This window comes from Candida margitis (assembly GCF_024628925.1).
Source record: "Candida margitis strain CBS 14175 chromosome Unknown scaffold32, whole genome shotgun sequence".
In the NCBI taxonomy this organism is placed as follows: domain Eukaryota; kingdom Fungi; phylum Ascomycota; class Pichiomycetes; order Serinales; family Debaryomycetaceae; genus Lodderomyces; species Lodderomyces margitis.
This window is the reverse complement of record NW_026261830.1, coordinates 14,671-40,696: the sequence shown is the minus strand read 5'-3', so window position 1 is coordinate 40,696 and position 26,026 is coordinate 14,671. Positions and strand designations below refer to the sequence as shown.

Sequence of the window (26,026 nt, the reverse complement as noted above, 5' to 3'; positions counted from 1 at the left end):
GTGATACAATTCCTCTTGCTAGATAACCATATATTCAAATTCTCAAAACAGACATAATCTACTCTGCAGGCTGCATACTATAGACTTTAGCTTAGTCCACTTACATCACAACACAATCACTGTTTTTCTTCTTCTTTTTCTTCTCTTTATTGGTCGATTGATCAGTTTGTCCCGCCTTATGTGTTGATTTTTCATCGGTCACAGCTTTCCAGTCCTGAGACCCCTCTTCCTTCCGGTATTTATCATCAAAAGAAGTACCGCTTGTTATATCCATGTATTTTCTATCATGTAACCGGTGGATGGTAAAATGGAAAAGACATTGAACATCATAGTCGTTTTTTGCTGAGCACTCTTTATACTCGATTGCTCCTATGTGTTCGCAAATTTCGTCAACGAATTGAAGTGGTATGGAAGTCGCCAAATCGACTTTCGTGCCTACTAATATAATGGGTATCTCTTCTGAACCCATCTGTTGTTTCAACTGGGGAAACCATTTATCTCGAACATTGAGCAAACTTTCAACGTTATCTATTGCAAAACAGAGCAAGACAATATCGTATGGCTTGGTTTCCACATCTCTTTTAGCAAGATCTTCCACATCTCCACCTTCATGCAGTACTTTCAAAAGGAATGGCACATCATCAGGTCTCTTCCTTTCTAAGGAAAATTCTTTGTATTCTGGACAATTGCGGCAAGTAGATGGCTTCCTATATTTGTAGGACCACATCAAGGAAGCTTTTCCAACACCAGTATCACCGACAACCAAAATACTAGCAGTGTAAGCAGGGCTAGGTCCATACAGGTAGCCATATACTGGTGTTCTTTCTCTGTAAGTCTGACCAACCAATTTGGGTTTTGAATGGCTTTTCAGGGATCTATTGGAGGTTGGCTGTTCCAGGAGAGGAGTGTCATCGGGGGTGTATTCTGGTGGTAGCTGATCATAGGATAATGAATCTATTGATTGAGACATTTTTAAAATAAAAGTGTTCGGTGGAATGTATATTCGGTATTCGATAGCGGTTGAGAATGTAATTGAAGCACAAAGATGAAATTCAAAGGATGTCTCAGTGCTATTTATATTTTAGTTGGTCTGAGTAAAGATAACCTTATCAGATCGTATCACAAACGAAAGAAAAAGTAATCCCGAGGATAGTGGTTCAACCACTATTTTTACCTTATCTAGAGTCATGCCTTTGAACCCGGAATCGACAATCTCTTTCTGCCATCTAATATTGCATGTTCTTTTGTGCACAAAGTAGGTCATATTAACTGTTCTCGAAGAATGTGGAGTAAGCACCTATGTGTGAGAACTACACGTTTTATGATATCCTCTAGATCCCCTCGCAGTTACTTTCCAGTTTTTACCAACAGCGAAGAAACACTGACGTCATGTGATGCATATCAACACCATTCATAAATGATGGAACACAATGACGGTGATAAAATGAAAAAAGATTGGATATCCAGATCCGTTGTTTAGTTAAAGCCGTCTACGAGCTAACAATGGTGAGACTAACGAGAGAAAAAAAGGCGAGCCATGGTTTTTCCAATTGGATTTTAAGTCACACTGTAAACACAGAGATTAAAGACCACCAGGTCGGCAAGATAAGGTCTATAAACAGAATAGTGTGAAACGAACTGAACAACGCTTATTCCCTAGTCAATAGTTGATCATTTGGCTTATACACAAGTGCTTTGGAGTGGACAGTGTGGAACATGAAAAGTAACAGACTGATTAGTGTAACTTTGTGTCTTGCATATCCTGCCTCTGATCATATAATTCAATGCTAGCTGCTGCTATAACCACTGAAAATAAAGAATAGGGTTGATTTTGCTATTTTCCCTATTCTTTTCGCCCCAAAATTGGGTCAAAATGATACAAAGACAACATTTTGGCTGAAATTTTTTTTCTCGGCATTTCACCAATTTAAGTCCCCCATTTCTTCTAAAACATTTTATTCGGCGTCTAACAAAACTGGAAAACAGAAAACACAGAGTTAGATTCATCGACGACCCACATGGGCTATTGGGTTTTACGTTATTAGTTTAATTAATTTATTTATTTCTGTTTCTTTTGTTGTTTTGGACCCACGTTGCCATTTCCATTTTACATATTACATTTTACATTTTACATTTGCCTTATGGCTGATGTGTTGCGGCTTTTTAAAGTGCTGACTGTTGCACATTCTTATATCTTGCGACAAAAGAATTCGCGACACATCAAAAATATTATTTCTTTTGTTCCTGTTTTCTTCTTACTTGAAAGATGCCATTTAAGCGTAAGTAACTAATGAAAGAATCAACCTCTTTAGCTATAAATAAGATACCAGAACAAATCTAAAGGAAGGAATACTACTTGTATCTATAAAGTATACCCATACCCACACCCACTCGCACCTGTCCTCAGTCATGCCGTTGTCGTTTAGACATGTCAACTATTTTGGATACGGTATCTACAACGATCTCAAAACACGACTACCGTATTACAAGTCCGACTTCAAGGATGCTTGGAACTATAGGGTTATTCCATCGACATTATCCATATTCTTTTCCAATTTGCTACCGGCTATTGCTTTTGCTCAAGATATGTTTGATAAGACCGAAAATGCGTATGGCGTAAATGAAGTATTAATGTCTAGTGCTATTGCAGGGGTTGTATTTGGTCTACTATCTGGTCAACCATTATGTATTGTTGGAGTTACGGGACCCATATCTATATTTAGTTACACGGTTTACGAATTAATGACACCTCGAGGTACACCATATTTCCCATTCATGTGTTGGATATACCTATGGTCGATGGTCTTCCATATTTTGATTGCTGTTGGTAATTACATTTCATTTATGAGGATCATTAGTTTATATTCGTGTGATATTTTCGGATTCTTCATCAACATGGTCTATATCCAAAAGGGGATACAAATCTTGTCTAATCAATTCAATGACGTGGACTTGGCTAGTGGGTACGCATCAATTATGGTTGCGCTATGTATGTTGATATGTGGCGTTGGATCAGCAATATTGGGAAGTTATCTACATTACTTTAAGCCGTGGATTAGAAAAGTGTTTGTTGATTATGGGGTTGTTGCCTCAGTCATCTTTTTCACGGGGTTTATTCATTTTGGTGGCAAATTGGATGACACAACTTTTGCAAGACTACCAGTGACAAAATCATTTCAACCTACAGAATCGGGAGATCGTAGGCCTCATGGGTGGTTTATTCACTTTTGGCCAGGGGAAAATATTGAAGTGGGTGATGTATTTCTTGCTATACCATTTGCAATCTTGTTGACTTTTTTATTTTATTTTGATCATAATGTTAGCTCGTTAATGTGCCAGTCAAAAGAGTATCCATTGACTAAGCCAGCCGGTTTCCATTGGGATTTCTTGTTGTTGGGGATAACTACTGGTATTGCTGGACTTATTGGTATCCCACCACCCAATGGATTAATCCCACAAGCCCCACTTCACACTGACTCTTTGGTGGTTTATGATAAATACGGCAAGAAGTTATCAGTTGTTGAGCAACGGCTAACAAATACGCTACAAGGAGCAATGACGTTTGTAATGATGACACGACCGTTTCTTGTATTGTTAGGATTGGTGCCTCAAGCTGTCTTGTCGGGGTTATTCTTTATCATGGCAGTGACTGGATTGCATGGAAATATAGTAACTAATCGGATTCGATATATCTTTTTGGATAAAGAATATATTGAAGACGATCCAACTTGTCCTCAAGTATGGAAGGATATTCATGCATTGCCCAATAAGAAATGGTTTTATGTCTATACAGTATTGGAAGTGATTGGCGGTGTGGGGGAGTTTGTCATTACTTTGACAATTGCAGCTGTGGGGTTCCCTGGTGTTTTGCTTGGCCTTGCAATTTGTGCCAAATGGGTATGGCCCTTATTTATTCCGAGAGAAGAATTAGATCGTTTGGATGGTGATGTGGCTGATGAATTTATTTTGAAAAATTTCACAGTAGCTTCTGACGAGAAAAAGAGGAGGAAACGAATGAGGATGGAGGATGTAGAGCATAAGTATGGAGGTGAATCCGAAGTTGGTGAATCGACTGAGGATGTGATGGTTAGTAGCAGTTCCTGATTGGAAATATACTGAGTACGCTTTCCCTAAAGTATAAACCCCCCCCCCCTACATAAACGTGCATATATATATATATATATAGAAAGATAGATTATATTTAATGCAAATTGAATTTCACCAAAAGTATCACCAATTGATCTTTATCGTGACCATCAAGATGTCATACAACTTTCTAAACAAAGTAGCAGTGGTTACAGGGGGACTATCAGGTATTGGTCGATCCACAACAATCAAACTATTACGCCAGGGAGCTAAAGTAATCATTGGCGATTTAGCTCATGAGCAAGAAATTGATTCCATTTTGAACACCATCAATAAATCGGCTCCTGATTGTGATGTGCATCATAATTTGCGATTTCTTCGCACAAATATAGGGGTTTACCAAGATAATATTAATCTTGTTGATTTTGCTCTTGATGAGTACAAGACAATTGATTACGTCGTGGCCAATGCGGTAACAATAATGAAAGGTTTCACTGCTACGGCTGCTGAAGAGACAACTGAAGACTTTAATCGTGTCATTAATGTCAATCTTGGTGGCATATTTGCTTTGAACAAATTATGTATTAATTACTGGAAAGAATTCAACTACCGAGGAAGCATTGTCAATATCGGCTCCATATCTGGGCCTAAAGTCATTGAGCCAGGACTGCTTGGTTTAAGTTGTGGCAAAAGTGGCATCCATACACTTACAAGGTCCATGGCGAAGGACTATGGTGCATTAGGTATCAGAATTAATGAAGTGTGCCCTGGGCTTATCAAGACACAAAGTTTGGAGTCATTCTTGCAACTGGGCCAATATGGGTATGATCAGGTTGTTGCTCAGTGTCCCGTGAAGCGAATTGGCGATAGTGATGAAGTAGCTAATGCTGTCTGTTTCTTGTTGAGTGACGAAGCTAGTTATATCACTGGTGCATCTTTGAACGTGGATGGAGGTTACTCATGTAGGTAGTGAGACATATACGAAGAAGTACGTGGTTTATTTTGTTGCAATGAACTTTTATTACATCTCTCAATTTGACATGTTCTCATCCAGAAAATATATTTCCAGACTAAGGTCTCAGACTATATACACCTTTCACTCTCGAGACATTCATCTGTTGGCATAAATGGACCCGGTTTCATATGTGCACAGAGTTGTTTGATCAAAATAGAGAGTATATGATGTATTTTAGTGTTGTAGCTTGAGTTTGAGATCCCCCATTTTGGCTTTCGATTTGAGAATTTGTTGAAGTTTTGGCATTTTCAAATTGTCAAAGAGTAAATAATGAAGATTAATCATTCGCACGCAAAATAATAAAAAAAACAAAATAAGAACCATACAATCAAATGATTTGCAACACAGATAACATCTCAGAATGTCCATTCAACAAGAACGAAATAGAATTTTAAAATCACTAGAACATGACTTCATAAATGACTTATCATTACATCTATACTCTACATTTTTATTGCATCGTGTAAATCCAAATTTCCCATTAACGCGATGGGCAAGTTGGCCTAAAGAGTTCAGTAAAGTCCCCATACCAGAACACAAATATGAGGATGACTTGATTGATGAAGATCAGGAAAAGTATGAAAGAGATATCGATGAGGATCATGATTTATTTGAGAGGGATAAGGAATGGCAGTTGGAGGATGCGGCTACAACGAAAAGGAGGAAGACCAAGAGGCTGTTGCGAGATGTGAGAGATGAGGAGGATGCGAGTAGCAGAGGTGAAGTGAGCCACAAGAGTGATTCAAATGATGGTGACTCTGATAGTAAACATAGCAATGATTCTGATGACGACCATGGTTCTGATGACGGTAATGACGACGATGACGAGAATAACGAATACGATGAAGACAAACTACTCAATCACAGGAATAAAATAATTGAAGTAAGCTATACCGAAAAAATACCACTGGCAAAGATCTCATTGATGAACTCAATAAATTCAATTCTTGAAACGAAAATACACAACAAGATCAACCAAATGAAACAAGACAATGAAATAGATTCAGGTTTGCATTTCACTGATTCATTTCCGAAAAATTTACCCATTGTAAGTGAAATTGCCAATCGGTTTAATACAATGTTGGAAACCATGTTTGATACTTTCCATTTGAAAGATTATCCGTTGAACTGGCATCATGTATTGATTGCTGGTATGATTAATGATCGAATGCAGAACAGATGCAACCGACAGTTGTATGAAGGAGTTTTGCAACAGTGTCAAGATTTGTTTGATAATTTGCATAATGTTTATGAATTTGAAGATGAGGAGGAGGAAGACAATCTGGAGGTTTTCACTGCTGGCGGTGGGTTTAATGTCGGGAAATATTTACAATCATTAAGCGATGAATCTCCTGGTCCAGGACAAAAGGATTATTCGCTTTTAGCCAAGGAGTATTTACGTGGGTTTAATGAACAGGTCAATTTTGAGGCAAGATTGAAACAAAATTTGATTAATATGATTAATGAGAACGAAGAAGATGATGAAGAAGTGAGAATATATATGAAGAGACGAAGACGGAGCAACGAGGATGGAGCCAGTGACGAATCTGAAGAGATGCAAGATACCCCATCAACGGTTCAACTGGAGGAAATAACCAGTTTACATGAATCTAATTTGAAATCTAAACATCGACGATTACTAGAACAACAACTCGAGTTCCAAAAATCATATATAATCAAACCCTGAATAGAAAGAACAAAAATTTTCACAATAAAGTAAATTAAATTAAATTAAGATTAATAATAGTTATTTCCTCTGTATAGCCAAACACAAGTAAAGATTAAAATAGAAACAGATTTTTCCAAGTTTTTTTTTTAATTCCAAAAATTAAAACAAATAACCAGGTACAAAATGATAAAACAAAAATCATAGTATAAAAAAAAACCAACACCAAACGTAAAATCATAATCATGTCTTCTTCCACATGCACGTATCAAAGCAAGGCATTAAAGATATTTCTGAAAAGCAGCACCCTCTCTCTTCGCCACTTATGCTCTCTTTTCAAAAGTATCATGGATTTCAGTTTCGAAAATAACATCCCAAAACCTACTAGTGACACCAAATCCCATTTCATAATTCTTATAATGATGTTCCAAATGATACGTTTTCAACTCTTGGAAAAATTTGGGTAATTTTGTATGATGCAAGACGTAATGAGTAACATCATACATGATATAACCCAAAGTACCACCAGCAAATCCTGAACAAGCCATATAAAATGGTAAAAGGCCAAACACGATTCTATAGAAAGGATAAGCCAAAACAATAAATAAGGTTGGCGGTAAGACTAATCTGTACCCATCCATAGGTAAATAATGATGAACACCATGCAAAAGGAAATGCAAAGTTAAGAAATATGGATGATCAGGTAATAAATAGTCAACATGGAATATGAACCTATGCAAACAGTATTCGACCAATGTCCAAACAAATAATCCCATAGCCCAAAGACTTAAAGCAACAATGGGACTCTGGTTAACAAATCCAACGTAAAAGATGTACATATTTGGTGGTAACCAAACCAATGGAACTACCCACCAGGGAGTTAATGAAATCGGTTCCAAAAAGTTACCAAATAAAGGAGCTGATCCTTTACCATAGTGTCTGGGTCTATGCACTTGATCAAGATAGAAGTCCTTGGTGTAATTACTGCGTAACAATTGCATCAATAAAGGTTTGTTCAAATCCAAGAATTTGTGTTTCTTAGCATCTTCAGCGAAATCAGTTTGAATAGATAATTTCTCCACGGCTGGCAAGTGGTCATGGAAGACATAGGTATCGAACTCTTCTTCACCACCGGCAGTACCTTGGGAATACTCATTTGAACCAACCAACTTCATTTCGACAGGAGTGTTGTTTCTATTGTTGATCAATTCACGTTCTTCAATTTCAGTAGCCATGTAACCAACCAACATATCATCATCTAACATTTCATAAGCTGATTCAGAGTGGGTATGACTAGTTATATCAGCCATGATCTCGGTAACATCCTTACCAGCATAAGGCAAGATGATATCACCACCAGCTGGATGTTGATCAAGAAATGAGGTGACATTGTATATTTTACGTTGGTATAAAGTGACCCAACAATCTGATTCAGTGTTGTGCTTGGATACTTCTGATGAAGCAATCAATGGTAAACTCCTGCTCATGGTAAAAGTATTAGAAAGTGGGTGCTGTATGTGTGTTTGTATGTAATGGGGCAGTGTTTGTCAAGTGAGTGACTAAAGTTGAAAATAAGTTTGCTTTGATGTAATGAGTTTAGTGAAAATAAGTAAAGCAGTAGTAGAAGAAGAAGAAGTAGTAGTGGTGATATATATATATATATAGTTGTGGGTTTGTGGATGTATAAATGATCTTTCAGAGTAAGGTGATTTTTTTTTTCTTAATGCATCTGTCTAGACTCTTTTGTTATTGTTATTGTTGTTGTTGTTGCGTGTACTGCAGAAAAGTCACGTAAACGACAGTCGTGTACTTTGTAACCAAAACTATTGAACCCAAATCACTACACAACAGAGGTCTGTGATTCATACAACTGCATTAGCTCTTGAGCAAATGAGCGACTATTAGAATGGATGGCAGTGTGAATAGAGAGAGTAATATCAAAACTGTAGAAAAGGGAGTAAGTATGGAATTGATCCGAAATATTACTCAGCGGAATTAACACCAACACAAGAACAAACAAACAAACAAAAACGAAAAGAAAAAAGAAATTTTAATGACATTGTTAAACTCCGTGTCTGTCAGAATATCGTGATTTACGACACTTATAATAGGGGTAAAGAAAGAGCAAACCATCAGTTGGCACCTAAGCCAAAAGGAATCGTACCAAACAAAATAACAGACCTATTATTAAGATTAGAAGTCATGACAACGATTTCGCTCTACCTTTCCCAATCTGCGTTACATACATACTTTCCTTACGCAATCTCTTATGCACTTGCACTTTGTTAATGGACGAGAGTTTATCAAAGAAAGGCTTAAACCAATTCCTAAATAATATCATAAATTGTCAAGCTTAAAAAAGTAAACAGTCTAACTCTAAATCATTTTCAATGTTAAAATTATCCATCCTGTATCATTATGCAGTAATCCGAATCGTTTCTTCATTATGCAACAATTCTTCTTCCATGTCATCATCATCATCATCATGCCCACTATGGTTGTAGTGAGACTGGCTCGAAAATCCAACATCGTAATCATCGATAACTACATCGTCTCCAAAGTCAACATCTACTCCACCATCAGTACCAAAATGATCAAGTGCAGTCTCCTCTTCCTCTTCGTTCTCCTCTTGTGCTTTCCCTTGTTGCTCTCGATCAACCATCGATTCATCTTCATCATCACCACGAACCCTTTCTTCTTCTCCACTTCCACCTCCATCTTCTTGTTCTTCGCCCTCCTCCTCTTCCTCTTCTTCTTCACCAGTGCCACCTCCCATTTGTTGCTCCATATGTAAAGTATGATCAACCAAATTCAAATAAGCATACATAAAATTCGACAACAACACTTGTTCCCGTAATGACCGTTTAGGATTGGCCAATTTCAAATGCGATAATCGATAAATTGCTCGTTCAACATGTACGGGGAACCGGTAATCAAGCATAACTATAGTTGATTGTGAAGGTGGTGGTAAGGGGAACCCAAATGCTGAATCAGTGAATTCAATTGGTTGGTTAGCTTTTGATGTACGTTTGATTGATTTTTTCAATTTTTCTTGAATGTCAATCTTTTGCAATTGCTGTACTTGTTCTTTGGTTGTATTATCTTCTTCGCCATCGGTAGCAGTAGCAGCAGCAGCGGAGTCATCATTGGTGTCTTGATCAATTGTAATTGATGGTTGAGGCTCTTCCTCTGGCGCTTGTTGTTGAGTCTCATCTTTTATTGCAGTAACTTCAACTACAGCCGACTCATTTTGACGTGCAGTGGTTGTAGCATCATCTCTTGATTTGATACCTTCTACCTCATTATTCTCCTTTTCCTTCTTTCTATGACGGTACCGCTTATGCTTCTTAACCGTCAGTTTCTTACTCTTTAATCCCGATTTAGCTGCATTATCATTAGAATCAAGATTATTTATATCAATAGATGTCAACTTGGCCTTATCGTTTATGTCGTGCTCTTCCTCGCCTGTTGTTGATACAGCCACAGTGTCGTTAAATGAAGCAAACGCATCATCATCATGGTCACCCTCATTGTCATCACTGTTGCCAAATCCTTTTTCATCTTCGCCTCTGACCATTTGCAACTGTTGAGGATTTAATTCATGCAAAAGCTTCACTTGTCTCTCCATTTCATCATCATCACCATCGCCAACCTCTTCATGTTTGCTTGATTGGGGCAGTACTATTTCAATACTTTTCTTGCTCAAAAAAGAACCAACCAAATGATCCTGTTTTGATAACGACGGCGATCTCTCCCTATTATGGTCGACCAATTTCGCCTTTGATCGTTTCTTGAATAATCCACTGGTTTTCTTCTTTACGTTTTTCTGCTCATTATCATGATAATTGACAGTAACTCCAGAATTCTTACTATCCTCTGAATGTAATGAACTAACGCTACTACTTGACAAATTTGCCTTGGATTTCTTCTTGAACAATTTCGACAATACATTCTCCTTATCCGATTGAACGGAACCCACATCTTCATGTTCAAGTGATGACTTTCTTGCTGTACTATTACTGCTTGAGCCCTTATTGCCAATTGTTGCTCTTGGCTCGGGGTTGGAAAATGATCTCCCTTGGTTAGGAGTTTTACCATTTGCAGCAGAAATCGATGATGCTGACTGGTGTTGACTAGACTCAACTGATGATAAACTAGATGATCTCTCCCTCAACCAATTCCAACTCTTTTTCTTTTTCAATTTCTTATCATCATCGAAGTCATGTTCATTCGAATTGGGTGGAGCCAAATTGCCGCCTCCTGACAAAATACTACCAAAACTCTTTTTGACTCTCAAAGTTTTACCACCACCCTGGCCATCATCTGATCCACTCTTCTTTTTAAATCCCATCTTTTCTTCATAGTTATCCGAATCGATAATTTGGATATTAGATTTATTGAATAGTTTGGTATTGACTTTTGTTGGTTTGGAACTAGTCTTAACTCGCGATGATGACTCCATATCACTTTGATGATAATTTTTCAAAAATGGTTCATTTAGTTTTGCTACTGGTTCTGCATCTCCTCCTTCACTGTAATCATTAGCACTCAGGGACTGATCAGATGACAACTGAAATTTATTCAATGGTGGCTGTCCATCGATAAAGTTCCCTGTCTTTTCAATTGTTTCTGGTGTGTCAAAAATTGGCTCGTCTTCTAAATCGGAGAAATCATCAACTTCAACATCAGGTATATTGGCAAACAAGTCGTCATTTGCATTCACATTGACAATATCATTTTCAGGTGTAGATTGTTTAAGAGGCAATTCTTGTTCTGGTGTCGATTGCTCAAGTGGTAACTCACGTTCAGGCGTTGATAGCTTAAGTGATTCTTCATCACTGGGGGTTTTTTGGCCACTCGATGACAATTGTTCTTCACCAACCACGTTTGTCTCAAAATTATCACCTTCGCCATGATTACCCTCTTTCTTTCTTCCCAATTCACGCAAAGCATCTTGTTCAATACCCAAGGGATCATCAGTAGATAAGTCTTGGAGGCTATAATCAAAACTAATATCGGAGTCAGGCATATTCTTTGGTAGTTGCAGTCTTTGCTTTTGCTGTGGTTGCTTCTGATGAGGAACTAGCTTATGTGCATTATGCTGATATTGCTGATACTCCTTCAGTTGGCTTGAACACTGCTGTGGGTATTGTTGTTGCATTCGGCTAGTGTCTGCTTCACACACCGACAACTTCTTATCACTATCATGACTCTTGTTCAAACTCTCCTTGAATTCATTAATTTCCGACCTTAATAAATCCAAATTCTGATGCAATTGTTTGGATCTTGCCGGTACGGTAGCATCAGGACGCGAATTTTGACGGAGTCTATGTTGTTGCTGTTGTGGCAATTGCTGCTGCTGCTGCTGCTGCTGTACTCGAATACTTTTTCGGTCTTTAGAACTGGGGAACAACATGGGCACATCTGGCTGAGGCCTTTGTGAGCTATGACGAGGTGATTCAGCCCTTTTGTAACTCCTATGATGATTCCTTGACTGTTTGGTGGGTGTATCAATCATGAAATCGTTAATATTGGTATTCGACGCAGACACGAGTTTCTTCTCTGGCCTTGCATGGTGATGAGAACCATTAGGTTTAGTGCGTGATTGACTAGGCAAATGGTGATTTTCATTTCTCTGTAATGAACGAGATTCATACCCCTGTAATTGTTCTGTACGTAAGTTGTCCTGTTGGAATGGGGACTGGTTGCGATGATTTCCCTGAGAACTCGACACATATTGTTGCCTATATTGCTGTGGTAAACCTGGCAAGACTTTTTCGTTACGATTTTGATGCTGTTGTGGGTATTGTTGACGCAGACGGTATTGATACTGACCACCTAAGGGAATATCCGATTGATGAATGGTTTGTTTTTGTTTATGTGAAGCTTGATGCTTTTGATTCGACCCTCCTGGTCCATACCTATTGCTTAAGTAAGGGTCTGACCGGGGTGACTTTGGAAGCTCTTTGGATTTGTGAGCCGGTCTATTTTCAAGGTTCAGGATTTGAGGTGTTGTCACATATGGACTACCTGGAGCGCTTGAGGTGGAGAACGAGTTTCCCAAGATTGAATCGTGTGGAGATGGTGATTTCGATGCATGTCTGATGGGTTGTGATTGTTGCTGTTGAGATTCATCATTTAACTTTTTATAGCTAAACAATAGTTGAGAATCTCTCGTTTTATAACCTCTTTGTTGAAATTGACTATTGTGTTGGTTGGCATGCTTCCCACTCAACGGCAGGATATCAGGTAAACTTGAATGTTCGAAATCCTTTTTCCTATAATCAGTTCGTCTACTTCGCCTCAATGCAAAATCATGAGGTACACCTTGCACTGGTAAAGTATTTGAATATATCTCCTCCAGCTCGTCCTCGTCTTCAACAGGTTCATCCTCATCCCAGGATTGATTAAACTGTTGTTGTAACCGTTGTTGTAAATGTAATGTACTTGAAGAGGTCCCATTTGTGTCTCCATGGGGTGGGGAGTGGTTCAATTCGTCAAATGCCAATTTTTCAACATCTGTATAACCTAACGAGTTTGAGGATAAGGTTCTGGCAATTGTTACTGCATCACTTTTATCCATTCCTGCCATTTTAGATAATTGTTGCAACTCAGTTGTCAATTCCCTCAATGACGGGTTTGAAAACCTCTTTTGTTTGATGTACCAAGATTCTCTCTTTGGCGTATCCTTGGGGGTATCCTTAGGTGGTGATGAAGATTTAGATGATTTTAAAGAAGGTGTTCCGGAAATTTGTTGTTGTTGTTGTTGTTGTTGTTGATCCTGGTCAGATTGTGATGGTTCTTGTTGTACTGATTTTGGAACCCTGATTACCGTTGATGGCTCTTCTTCACGCTCTGTGATGGATGATTGACGAGATAGCGTTGATCTCCTTGATATGGTTGATCTTCTCTTGATATTACGATCTATGATCTCTTCCACTTGATGTTTAATCAATGTCTTAAAAGAATCAGGGTTGACTTGTGGATGCATTTCAGCTGGTACCCAAATCGTATTTGATGCGTCATAGACTTGGTCCTCAGCGGCATCAAAAAACTCATCATCAGTTGTTAATATACTGTCATTATCCATTGCCAAGCTGTGTCGTTTAGTAGGACTAGGTGACTTACTTTTTGAAAGGGGAGGTGCATGCAAATGGGATGGTGGTGAACGAATGGGACTTGACGTATTACTTTTTACTGGTGACATTTCTTTCAAATTCTCTTGTCTCTGTGGTGATGTGGATGAAGATGGTGATTTCGAAGGTGATTTTGATGCCGTGGCTGATGTTGATGCTGATGAAGGGTGAACGTGTCGAGATTGCTGAGGTATTAGATCTTCATCGTAAAATTCGCCACCTCCTGCTTGTAAATAAGTAGATGTAGCAAATGGATCAACGTCATCCATTGAACCTGGAGGAAGATCTGGATCATACTGCATTAGATTCCCAATGGATAATCGTTTCAAAGCAGCCACCATCTTCTTCTCCTGTTCAATATCCTGCACTGCTGATTCATAGTTTGGATCATTCTGGAACGATGAGTTGGGCAGATACATTCTCAATTAAACATGTGTAAAGGATGTGTGCGTGTGTGTCTGTGTGTCTGTATGTCTGGGTGATCTGAATAATATATGTACAAGTGGGGTGGTATGGTGTCGTTTAGCGTAGTCAGGAAGTGTTAGATATGAAAATGAATGAATAGGGTGTGTTTATAGGTATCTCTTTAACCGAATCTATATGTTCTTTTAATACAAGAACTGTGTGGTGTATAAGAATATAATTTTTGACAAAGTTTTAGTGTATGATTTTGAATGGTTTTTTTTACAAATGATTTGTTGTTTTTGTTGAAGGAAAGTGAGAAGAAAGAAAAGAAAAAAAAATTTAAAATTGTGTTGGACGTGTCTGTGATCAATCCAAATTAGACAGGGCATATACATGCCATAATAATAATACATACCTAAACAACCACTGGCATTACTATAAACTACTACTACTATTATCAAAGGATACAATTTGTATATAGTAAGATATATCATGTTGGCTATTTCAATGCACACTTTTGGAAAGAAAGATATACAGCATTGGTTAGTATACTTTATCTCTTAATAACCACACTTTGTTCTTTTGTTTTTGTACCTTTTGATCTCGTCTAATGTTATGGTAACAACAACAAGGGTCTTTAGTGTCAAGTGAATATACGCCTCTTTACAAACAGAGTGTATGTAGTAACAACGAGCCATAGTCATTCCATATACGTCTAGCGCCCTCAATTAAAAAGAACCATTGTACTCAAAAGCCCAAAGGAAATGCTTCAATTGTGGAGAGGAACTTTTTAGCCCGTCGTACAGTGACTTCGCTTCTCTGTTGGTAAAACGAACCACCCCCTTGAGTTAGATAAAGATTTCGGCATATGCATAATAAAGACCTCCTATTATCGACACGTAGTAGATTATACGTATCACAAAGTTTCTTGAATCTATTGCCAATGTAGGAAATCCATAAAAGTTGCAAAACAGATGTATCACAATAGGACACCACAAGTTGAAATCGGTTTTAAAATATATCCAATTGGCCAAATAACCAAATAGTGAAGTGTACGCGAATTGAAACAATGTTGATATAACAATTCGTAACAATTTCTGTGATTGTTTGTGATATAAATGTAACGCATGATGGAAATGAGCAATACCAAATAAAAAGGGAGTATATTTGATAAAACTAGGGCATGTTTTTGTAACAACTAGTAGGACAAATCCACGGTAGATTAATTCTTCGGTGACTGGTGCAAATAAATAGTCTCTGAAATGATATATGATTGGTGTCGTTGAAAGATCATGCAAAATTGAATGATAATCTTCAATAAATATTTGAAATATCGATGACGCAAATAAGATATTGATAAACTTTAATGAATACCAAATATTATCTAAATCAGTTGATACTCTTTCACTATTGGTAAATCCTGGTACTAATCCAATCTGAAGTAAATTATCACTGAACCTTCCAGGCACCAACGATGGAATAATTATAACGAGCACAACACAGAGTGTAGTAACTCGTTGCAATCTATATCTAATTACCTTGGGATCATTGCGGTTTCTGTCTTGTAAGTACACTGGTTGTTGAAAGTAGATTGCAAACACATATGACGAAGCAATTGCTAGGGTGAGGATCTCATAAAGCATGCCTCCTGGTTATCAGTGGCAGAGAGAACGTAAACACACCCAATATTTATTTTTTTTTGTCTCTGGGATCCAGATGAGGTAAAAATCCAGGGCCAATTGACTTTATGTTGAGAACAGGGGTTAGTCGAGCACGTAGTTGCTTCCATAGACAGCTATCGACGCTATTAACGAAAGATCCGAACCGGATAACTCCACCAGATGTCACTCATCCATCAATCAACCGTGATGATGAAGATGGAAGAACCAAACTAGTCAGTGCCATTGCAAATTCTACAAACCCAGACAAGTCGGAATTGTATACTCTCTTGATACCCACGTTTGGTCCATATTTTCAACTAGCTAAAAGTGGCATAGCTGATGAAAATCTTTTGCGGCATTTTATCAAAATCAATCCTGGGAGAGTGCTCGACACATTTGATCTTCTTGACAAACATCAAATTCCCAATACGAGTGACGAATTCAAGAGAGATGTTTTAAAGAAACTAGTACTGGAGTACAATAAAAATGAGGAGCTAACAATAGATCGAGTAATTGGTTATTTAAACCAGCATTTTGATTCTATAGAGGAGTTGCATTTCCAAGAGTTGTTTGCTACTTTACTTCAACGTCGGGATGTGACTCAGATGGATTCATTCATTTCCAATGTTGGCGTTGATACGAACCTTTTATTGAAGGAATTGTTTGAAAATTTTGATGATCCATTGGCCAAATTTGCTTTGATGAGAAGCTTTCAATGTTGGTTCAAAGAACCCGAGTCGATCAAACCTTGGATATATGCAGTCATTCTTGATATTTTAAACTTCCGGTCGCAACAATTCCTTGTCATATATGACAAAGCTGGTTGCAAGTTGAACATTGATGAGTTGAATGACAAGGTTATAAAGTACATCATTGAGTCAAAGATTGACGTGAAGGCGGAAAACTTAGTGTTAAGAAAAGAGTTAATCGAAGTGCTCGGCATTGCTCAAAACAATCTTGGTGAAGCATTAAAGCAGTTTCAAAAGTATGAGTCGTACTGCAAGTATGGAATTTCTAACGTACAAGTGGCTATGGTCAAGGCCATCTCTTACCAAGCGATTAAACAAGACAAGGAGATATTCAAAACAATGGCAGAAACAATGATTCCACCTGACTTGACAATCCAACTTTTGCAAGTCCTCATTATCCTCAAATCATACTTTAATCCCAATGATGGATTAACTTTGTATAATGATTACGTGAATGGAGTGTCTGGGGTAGTCAAAGATGGCTCGTCTCAAAAGGGGTTGCTTACACAATCGGCAATACTAGGATTCCTTATGAACAATGATCGTGAGTTTGCCTTCCTCTTGTTTGATAAGGCTGTTGAAAATGGAATTATTGTAGATGAGTCTGAAATTGCAACAACCAAAAAACTATTCAAAGCGTATAGTGATTGCTTTGTTGAAGATGAGAATTGGGATACATCAGCAAGACTTAAGATGAAGGATGTCGTTTTGAACTATGTTGAGAATATTGGGGCGTTACAGGTGAAATTGTTGGCCTCGATTGAAGAAGGAATGTGATTTATACCCCCAACCCATTAAGTAGTAGCTTGAATAGATGCTGTTATAAGTACGAGGCGGCAGATGTGAAACTTTGTAATTGCAATTCGTATATTCTCTCCAGTAAATTCAAATTGCACACAATAGCAGGTTGCAAATGAACTCTTCAGTAAATCTATGTAATCACATGCTCTCTACAGTTTTTGCATTTAAAGCTAGCTCTCAAAAACCCCAAACAAAATCCTTTCATTTTTCCTCATCAAAAAAGTATACAAAAAATAAATAAAATAAATAAACAAAAAAAAAAAAAGCTCAATAAAAATTCATAAACAGTCCTCTGTCATTAACATCATCATCGTGATCATCGTCATGTCCTAGCCCCATTTGTCCTTGTACATGACCCAATCCCATTTGTTGTTGCTGCTGTTGCAGGTAATAGTTGATTTCATTACTCATCAACTTCTCCTCTAGTAAATCCGTCACCAAATTATACTCATCATCAATTCGCTTAGCTTGATATTCAGCCGTATCGAATTTAAAACTGTACAATTTGTCATTTTCTTGATACTTGGGTAAATCAAAGAAATTGCCCATCTTTTTCAATGTCAAAGGCGGTGGATGAATTGAAGTATAACCGAAATTATTGTTACCCAGTTTTTCACTAACATTGACACTGGCGAAATTTGGCTTTTCATGGATAACGGTATTGATTGAAGATCCAGTTGTCGTTCTCGTCAATGTGCTCATTAGTGAATTTGTTTCATAGTCAGAATATGGTGAAGTTGTGCGTGATAAATCAGTTGATGAAGTTGACGATGGTGTGCACAATTCGCCAAGAAGAAATGCATCTTCTTCTTCTCCTGCCTCGACATTGATTAAATCATCTTCCTCAAAATTGATATCGCCATCGGAATCTTCTTCGGTGTCCAACTTATGGAAATCTTTATAATGAGCAAATTTCTTGCTCTTGTAAGTTGGTGATACACTGGATGCGGATGCTTCATTAATATTGACTTCCTTGGCATTAGTATCTTCCAGTTCGTCAATATTGATAAATTGTTCAAATTCGAGTGAAGCAGGTAAAGGTGTGGACGCTACAGTGTCAATAGTGGATGAGTTGTATCCCATCGCAGTGGCAATTGGCGAAGATGCTGAAGTAGAACTAGTGGTAGCGGTAGCAGTAGTAGTTGTACCCGATGACACAGCGGAACTTCTTGGAGCTGGTGTGGACATACGTCTCAAAGGCTCACCTTCTTCGCCAATGCGTTCCACTTCCAATAGCAAATCCTCTTCATCCTCACACAACTCAACAAAAGAACGTTTGTGAACTGCACGCACACTGTGCGTAATTGAATCAACCATGTCGGCCAATGCCTCTGGGGAGGATTCTGCAGCCAGTTCAAATGCTGTTGTAGTAGTGCCAATCGCAGCCGTGGTTGTGACAGGCGACGTCGAGTTGGAAGTTTGTCGTTCCAATGATTCTGATGACGCCAAGGGTGTATTTAAAACCATGTCTTTTAAATGCTTATACTCATGAATCAAACACAACAAGTTCGACTTGAGATAAGAGTTTTCTGAGTCAATTATGGAGATATTCTGTAGTAATGATGAGACGGAAGATAAATCAGGGTTCAACTCGTTGCTGCAACAGTCATTTTTCTTGCTGGCCCTGGAATTAGATGAATGTGAAGTTGTTGACGCCTTTCTGGTGGTGGTGGTTGCAGTTGGGGCTGATGTAGACGTTGCGACTGTTGATTTTTTGTTGCACTTTTTCTTCATTTTGCTCTCCTTTGTATCCTTCAATTTTCTGCCTGGCTTTGGTCTAGGTGGTAGTACCCATTCCTTGGAGGTTTTAACTGTTACAGGTGGTGGTGGGCGTGGGGCTTCTATAGGTAATTCTTTTTCCTCTGAATCTTGATGTTGTCGAGGTTGTGCATCTGAACTTGGCTTGGATTGTGAATATATTTCCTCAGTTTGTGGTTGTGCTTTTAGTATTGGAGCTGGTGAAGCTGTCATTGTAATTGTCATGATGTAATAGCTATAAAAAGATAAATGTTAGTAAATTTGGTGCCAACACTAAGGGCTGGGGAATCTGTTGCTCAATTGCGGAGATAGGAGTGCAATGATCCATCGTCGCCTCTTGCAGCCATTAGCATGTTGATGAGATATAGACTTGGTTACTTCTGCTTGGATCAAAGGTCTTTGTCACATTGCTTTCATGTTTTGGCCGGCTGAATACGGCGAGAAAAAAAAATAGTAGCTTCAAATGGCGCCTAAATGCGACACCTGAGCAATTGATGCAACCTCAATGGAACAGACTCCCGTCGACATTCACAAAAGAAACACATACTTTCAAAGCTGCGTATTTAAATAGTGGTAAGGAAAGGGACAAAGTTACAGTGACATAACTTGGGGAACTTGTACTTTTATAAGGTGTAGTGAATATGTATGTTTATTGCTGCTATGGTAAAAAAGAAAAAAAAAAACAGAATAAAATCTGTATTTGTTATTGATCTCTTGACTTTTTGAATGAGAAAGAATTGAGTGGTAGAATAAGTAAGGGTGTGGGATGGAGTGTGTGTAGTGTGAAATGAATAGTTAATAAAGGGTTGGAATAGTTACTGCTCGTTTTTGGTGGTTGTTGTTGTAATGATATGATGATGAGATATTTCAACTGTTTTATAACAACAGAGTGAGTGAGGACGACAGAGAAGAAAAAAAAAATTGTCTGTCTATTTTAATTTATTTATTTATTCTTAGTTTAATTAATTAATTAATTAATTTAATTTTTATTTTTATTTTTATTTCTATTTCTGTTGTTTATTGTTTATTATTTATTGTTTATGTCTGTCTGATGGCGATTAGACACATACATCCAATACACAAACTATTAAACCTTTACCCACGCTAACAAATGATTACAAGAGGGCACATGTACCACATACGAACACGATCATCGTTATCAGAGGAACTTACGATGAAATAGCTCCTCCGTGGTACAACTCTGTTAGGAAGTAAGAAAAAAATGAAAAGAAAAACGGTTTTACAGTTCCTTTCCTCAGTAACACAAAAAAATGTTGGGGGATGATCTCACGGGTATAAACCTCCGAAGATCCATACACTCTGTCACTCTCTTTCGTGCGTTTAATGGCCCTGGTTATCGTATACTGGACAGTATGCATAACCCACAGCAGTTTGTAAAATTAAGTGCCCCCTTTTATTTTCTACACCTCATCCCTTTGCTTCCATCAAGCAAAAGTTCTTCAATAAAGCCTTTCAACCGTTATCGTGTCTGCTGCTTTCTCCATATAATGTCGGCCCTTCTGTGTCTGGTTTCCTTTTCTAATCATGACTACCCACCAAAATCTTTTTCGATGATGTTCCCGTTCTAAGGAACTTTTGTTTGTGGCATCAAAAATTGTGTTCCTAAATGAATCAGTTCCGGCTTTTTGCGATTATTTGCATCCATGCATCCATACATTACTATACGATTTAATTTGAGCAAATGAAAAATTGTCCAAATGTAAAAAACAATAAAGACTGACGCTATTAGTACATTATGCATAAACTAAAAGTAGAATTGAGAGCAAAACAACCCATTCTGCATGAGACTAAAAAACTCCGTAGAATAAAGCTAAACTTAGGGGAGCGGATTACCACATCCTTCTCTGCTTATATTGATAGTAAGGAGGTTATGTAGACCCCCAAGAGAGGTCTGCTTGCTGTTCACTATTAGTTTTACAAAGTGCAAAGTAGCAGAGTTAGTGTATAACCACACCGATGTCGATGAACTTAGCAATTTGAAACTTGAGCAATCATAAGGAAATGAATCTAGAAACACAATAAGAGGCCACATAACGCTGGAACTTAGGAAATCACAAAACCGCCAAAATAGAACAATAAAGAGAAAAGCACTCCCACCCACAACAACTCATCAACGCATCAACAAAAGTCCAACCTTTTGTGCGTCTCTAGCTAATCTCAGATTCTGGCATTGGGGTTAGTTTTCTTTCCGATATATCCATCAAGATTAAGCATCCAGGGATAAGGAACAAAAACACTGAGAAAAAAAACAAAGGCAATACTCCAGATGAAGCCAACAAAATCCCATCAAACACACAAAATTACAACCTTGTACCTTAACAAACAATACTCAACATACGATGAATCAAACAAGCGTGTTGAAAATTGGACCCCCTCTCTCCCCACATTACTAAAATTCAACCAAAAGAGGAAACCTCGTATGTTTTCTCCTTCGTATTAGTCGGTTTAGACCTGAACCTTGTTTTTACAGTTTGTTTTGTTTCGTCAAAGCAAGCGAAAAAAACGAACTTGATGCAGTAAAGGTCTGCAGTTCATGCAGATTGGTTTAGATCAACTAAGATAGGGGAGTTTTTACAATTGAGAATATGCAGTCATTTTCAACTAGTCTATCCTATGCCCCCTTTCCTCTGCTGCTACTGTTGCATATTTGTACATGCTTTTATCTGCTGGTTCTATTCCTATTGTTTTTTGCGCGTACTACCTGACAAGGAAAATTTCGGGTGAGAAAAAAGAATCATTTCTACTATTTAGTTTTGAATTTTGTGTAATGGCTTTGTGACTTCTCAATAACCGAAATTCTATTCCGAAAGAATAGAAAATAATAACAATACTAAATAATAGACTATTATTTGGCGCCAAAATAATCTCTATCTAAGCAAAAGACAATAAGACTTGACAAATGAACCTCCCTATGGCTTTTAGACAAAATCAAATAGAAAGACAGAAAAAAAAAGGGGACTTCATTAAGTAAATAAACAAAAGACTAAGCCAGTCTACGGAATTCCAGAATTAAAAAACACATGCACGATTTCGTATCAACCGTACTAGTAGTGAGCATCCATTACAATACAGCCTATTTATTGGTAAAATTTAGCAAGCGAGGGATATGTATATTATAGCAAAAAATTTGAATTGATACCGTCCTTCTGTTTCATTCAATTCTTCTAGCGGTAAATGCGTTTGTTTAAGAAGTAAAAAATTCAGCGGATCGGTTCTTAGTTCCTCGGTACTAAACTCATATTACTGTCGGATGATTCATTCTGTGTCTGAAAATAAAAAAAGAGCACAGAAAAAGACACTGCTGGAATCAGACGTAAAAATAAAAATAAGAACCATTCTATTATTCTTTATATTTTCCCGCTACACTGAAAAGCAAGCAGAAGAAATAAAACGGCCTCTTCTTCTTTGTTGTTCTATCACTGTTGCCATTGCTTTAGTAGCAGGCTGTTAGTTTGCTGTGCCGTCCCTCTCCTGCTTCACATCTAAAACAGGACAATTACAAAAAAGCGGTTCTACGAATCTTTTATTCCTTGTGGAAGTAAACCATATATGCAAAGCAAAGCATAACCATTGCACATTTACACCCCTTAAGTCACCTTCTTCTTCTTCTGCTTCTTCCGTTGTAGCGGTATTTTTCATTTTTTGTTACTTGCGCGACAATTTGTGTAAGTATTAGTTTTATTATTATTACCCCGGGAAATAACAGACGTTGACGATTTGCCTAATCAGGACAAAAAAATTTGAAAATAATCCATCTTTGTTCAACAATAGGAAGAATTCCACCATCTGATTCAATTTGCAATGACCTGGAATCCATTATGGTTCACTGAGCCTTATCCTCGCCTTTATGTGCTCCCTACATCTTTATCAAACTTTCTCTATAATTGTGACTTTATATTTTTCTTCTTATAACCTATACACACATCTCAATTACTCCTACTTAGCTCACTTATTGTTGAACAGGCATAGAAGTGGATGGTTTCAAAATCTCCTCATCGATAGTGTTAACCTTCCAAGCAGCAGTGATGGTCTTTGGTTTGGTCAAGAATGTAACACCAGCCTTACCGTAAAAGTTCAAGTCACCCAAGAACGAACCTCTTGAACCAGTAAATGAAAACATTGGCAAAGGTACTGGAATTGGGATATTGACACCGACTTGTCCCACATCGATTCTCTTGGTGAAGTATTGGGCTGATCCACCATTTGAAGTGAAAATGGAAACACCATTACCATACTTGTTGGCGTTAATCAATTCGATAGCTTCATCAATAGTGTCAACATTGACAACGGAAAGAACTGGGGCAAAAATCTCTTCATCATAAGCTCTGATACCTGGCTTGGTATTGGTCAAAATAGTTGGAGCCAAGAAATTACCATTGGCAAATTTAGCATCCTTTGGTCTGTATCCTCTACCATCCAACTCCAATTTAGCACCATTGGCAATCGAATCTTCGATAATTTCTTCTGCTCTCTTTAAAGATTCTGGGTTAACCAATGGACCCAAATCGGATGATTGATCAAAACCAGAACCAGTAACCAACTTGCTAGCATCCTTGACAATATCTTGAATCCATTCTTTCGTCTTTCCAACAGTAACCAATACACTAATAGCCATACATCTTTGTCCAGCGGCACCAAAAGCAGCACCGTTCAATGCATTGATAAATTGTTGTTTTGGAGCATCTGGTAAAACAACCAAATGGTTCTTGGCACCCAAGTTGGCTTGAACTCTCTTACCCAAAGCTGAACCCTTTTCGTAAATGTATTTACCAGCCTTGTCACCACCAACAAATGTCAATGCCTTGATTCTTGGATCTTCAATCAACTTGTTAACAGTGGCGTGTTTACCATGAACAATGTTGATGACTCCTGGAGGAACACCAGCTTTAGCGGCCAATTCACAAATAACCATGGCGGCACCAGGAACTCTTTCTGATGGCTTGATAACAGCAGTGTTACCAGTAACCAAAACCAATGGCAATGACCACAATGGAACCATGGCAGGGAAGTTAAATGGACAAATTGAACCAATAACACCCAATGGCTCTCTAATCATCTTGGTCTCCATATCAGTACTAACTTCCAAAGTCTCACCCTTCAAGTCATTGGTGATATTACAAGCTTGTTCAGCAACTTGCAAACCTCTAAGCACATCACCTTGAGCATCACCAAAAGTCTTACCTTGTTCCAAAACAATCATACCTGCCAAACGATCCATATTTTCTCTCAACAAAGCAGCAAATTTAAAAGCGATACCTTGTCTCTTGATAATACTGGTATCTCTCCATCCAGGGAAAGCAGCATGTGCAGCAGCAATAGCTTCATCCAATTCACTTTCAGTAGATTGTGGCACTCTAGAAACAACATTGTTGGTGGCTGGATCATGAATATCAAACCATTCAGTAGATTCAGACTTGATAAATTCATTGTTGAGGAAACTAGGTGTCAAGTATGGTTCAGCCCCCTTTTCGGTGTGATCAGTTGGGTACGATGAAACGGTTGATGATAAAGGAATGACCGATTTAGATCTAATCATTTGTAAGTTTAATGATTTTTTGGCCACTTGAAGTGAACCTCTGGTTCTTAACACTCTGGACAACATTGTTGATGGAATAGATATTATGAATAGTTCACCAATAAAAAAAGAGAAGAAAGATTCAGTGAATGAAATATGTTTTGAAACTTTTCGATTTGATTGGAAAAATGAGTTTTATAAATTGGTTTTATATACTTTTTATATTGTTATATTACATTTAGGATATCGATATCCGCCGTTAGTGGTTACTCCTGCATGTAACAACTGAAAAATTAAAAAAAAAAAAAAAAAGAAAATAAAAAGAAAGACAAAGAAAAAGAGAAAGGACAATTTTTTGCGGGGATACGAGAGCCATTCGAGTAGATGTGTCGTTACATTGACAGAAGTAAAATAATATCAAAGATCAGCTCATGATTGGTGTAAATAAGAAAACTCTAATACAGTGACTACCAGTTTAGTTAATTGTATGTTGTAACGAGAGCGTGAGAATACTCTTGGATAATAAAAATTTCGTTTGACGTAATAGATCAACACCATCTCAGGACCAATGGAAGTGCAGAAACTCAATCGAAAATGGAGTAAATCCTGAACCTATGTAATGTGCTTGGAGTAGGTACTCGATAAAACATCTCATACTGCTGTCATTTCAACATCTTACTGGGAATAGCCATGATAAGCTTTCCTCGAGTGTCCTGCCATTAGGCAGGATGGAGAACCTTACACGTACTTCGGCTCTCTGCCGCGGTACGGATAAATATAATTTATTTTCATATTTTTGTGTCGATGTACACTGTGAATTGAACGCGCCAGATCAATTCCGCTAACAACATCAAGGCACTAAATATGCCATCAACACGCAGAAAAAAGTAGCAAAGTAGCAAGGGATACATTACTTGTAGATAACGGGCATACTTTGTTGCAAGGCTTGCTTACAACAACCTTTTCTAATGGTTCTTCTTTTTTGCAACAGTTTCGTACTATTTTCTTTTTAGGCGCACTTTATCCGCCATTCATCCAGAAGTGTCGATTGGCCGACATTTTCCGTCTTTATCCGCCCCACTCTGGAAAATATTTTTGGATATTTTGCAACCGCCACTTTAACCAGCACACAGACACTAGTATAATGACTTAGTTTCTGGTACTGTTTCTAAAGGCCAACCACGTATCTCTATGTTTAAACCACTACTTCAGA

General features: G+C 37.8%; 10 protein-coding genes across 10 annotated transcripts; 4 read left to right on the top strand and 6 right to left on the bottom strand. All coding sequences in view use genetic code 12, as the record gives it.

Annotated features, from left to right (window-relative positions):
• Positions 1–100: 100 nt before the first annotated feature.
• Positions 101–970, bottom strand: CANMA_003440 (uncharacterized protein; the record flags this gene model as incomplete). Its single annotated transcript, XM_051815617.1, has 1 exon — positions 101–970. One exon carries the CDS (start codon positions 968–970, stop codon positions 101–103), a length of 870 nt encoding a protein of 289 aa, XP_051670900.1.
• A 1,439-nt stretch (positions 971–2,409) lies between these two features.
• On the top strand, positions 2,410–4,104 carry CANMA_003439 (uncharacterized protein; the record flags this gene model as incomplete). The annotated part of the gene is made up of 1 exon (XM_051815616.1): positions 2,410–4,104. One exon carries the CDS (start codon positions 2,410–2,412, stop codon positions 4,102–4,104), a length of 1,695 nt encoding a protein of 564 aa, XP_051670899.1.
• A 157-nt stretch (positions 4,105–4,261) lies between these two features.
• On the top strand, positions 4,262–5,056 carry CANMA_003438 (uncharacterized protein; the record flags this gene model as incomplete). The annotated part of the gene is made up of 1 exon (XM_051815615.1): positions 4,262–5,056. The coding sequence occupies one exon, from the start codon at positions 4,262–4,264 to the stop codon at positions 5,054–5,056; it is 795 nt and encodes a 264-aa protein (XP_051670898.1).
• A 406-nt stretch (positions 5,057–5,462) lies between these two features.
• CANMA_003437 (uncharacterized protein) lies at positions 5,463–6,788 on the top strand (the record flags this gene model as incomplete). Its single annotated transcript, XM_051815614.1, has 1 exon — positions 5,463–6,788. The coding sequence occupies one exon, from the start codon at positions 5,463–5,465 to the stop codon at positions 6,786–6,788; it is 1,326 nt and encodes a 441-aa protein (XP_051670897.1).
• A 302-nt stretch (positions 6,789–7,090) lies between these two features.
• Positions 7,091–8,254, bottom strand: SCS7 (fatty acid alpha-hydroxylase; the record flags this gene model as incomplete). The annotated part of the gene is made up of 1 exon (XM_051815613.1): positions 7,091–8,254. The coding sequence occupies one exon, from the start codon at positions 8,252–8,254 to the stop codon at positions 7,091–7,093; it is 1,164 nt and encodes a 387-aa protein (XP_051670896.1).
• A 929-nt stretch (positions 8,255–9,183) lies between these two features.
• ZDS1 (Zds1p) lies at positions 9,184–14,322 on the bottom strand (the record flags this gene model as incomplete). The annotated part of the gene is made up of 1 exon (XM_051815612.1): positions 9,184–14,322. The coding sequence occupies one exon, from the start codon at positions 14,320–14,322 to the stop codon at positions 9,184–9,186; it is 5,139 nt and encodes a 1,712-aa protein (XP_051670895.1).
• Positions 14,323–15,156: 834 nt separating this feature from the next.
• RCE1 (CAAX prenyl protease) lies at positions 15,157–15,951 on the bottom strand (the record flags this gene model as incomplete). Its single annotated transcript, XM_051815610.1, has 1 exon — positions 15,157–15,951. One exon carries the CDS (start codon positions 15,949–15,951, stop codon positions 15,157–15,159), a length of 795 nt encoding a protein of 264 aa, XP_051670894.1.
• A 104-nt stretch (positions 15,952–16,055) lies between these two features.
• Positions 16,056–17,495, top strand: CANMA_003433 (uncharacterized protein; the record flags this gene model as incomplete). The annotated part of the gene is made up of 1 exon (XM_051815609.1): positions 16,056–17,495. One exon carries the CDS (start codon positions 16,056–16,058, stop codon positions 17,493–17,495), a length of 1,440 nt encoding a protein of 479 aa, XP_051670893.1.
• Positions 17,496–17,786: 291 nt separating this feature from the next.
• Positions 17,787–19,502, bottom strand: HAP41 (Hap41p; the record flags this gene model as incomplete). Its single annotated transcript, XM_051815608.1, has 1 exon — positions 17,787–19,502. The coding sequence occupies one exon, from the start codon at positions 19,500–19,502 to the stop codon at positions 17,787–17,789; it is 1,716 nt and encodes a 571-aa protein (XP_051670892.1).
• Positions 19,503–23,247: 3,745 nt separating this feature from the next.
• On the bottom strand, positions 23,248–24,900 carry ALD6 (Ald6p; the record flags this gene model as incomplete). The annotated part of the gene is made up of 1 exon (XM_051815607.1): positions 23,248–24,900. One exon carries the CDS (start codon positions 24,898–24,900, stop codon positions 23,248–23,250), a length of 1,653 nt encoding a protein of 550 aa, XP_051670891.1.
• Between the last annotated feature and the right edge of the window lie 1,126 nt (positions 24,901–26,026).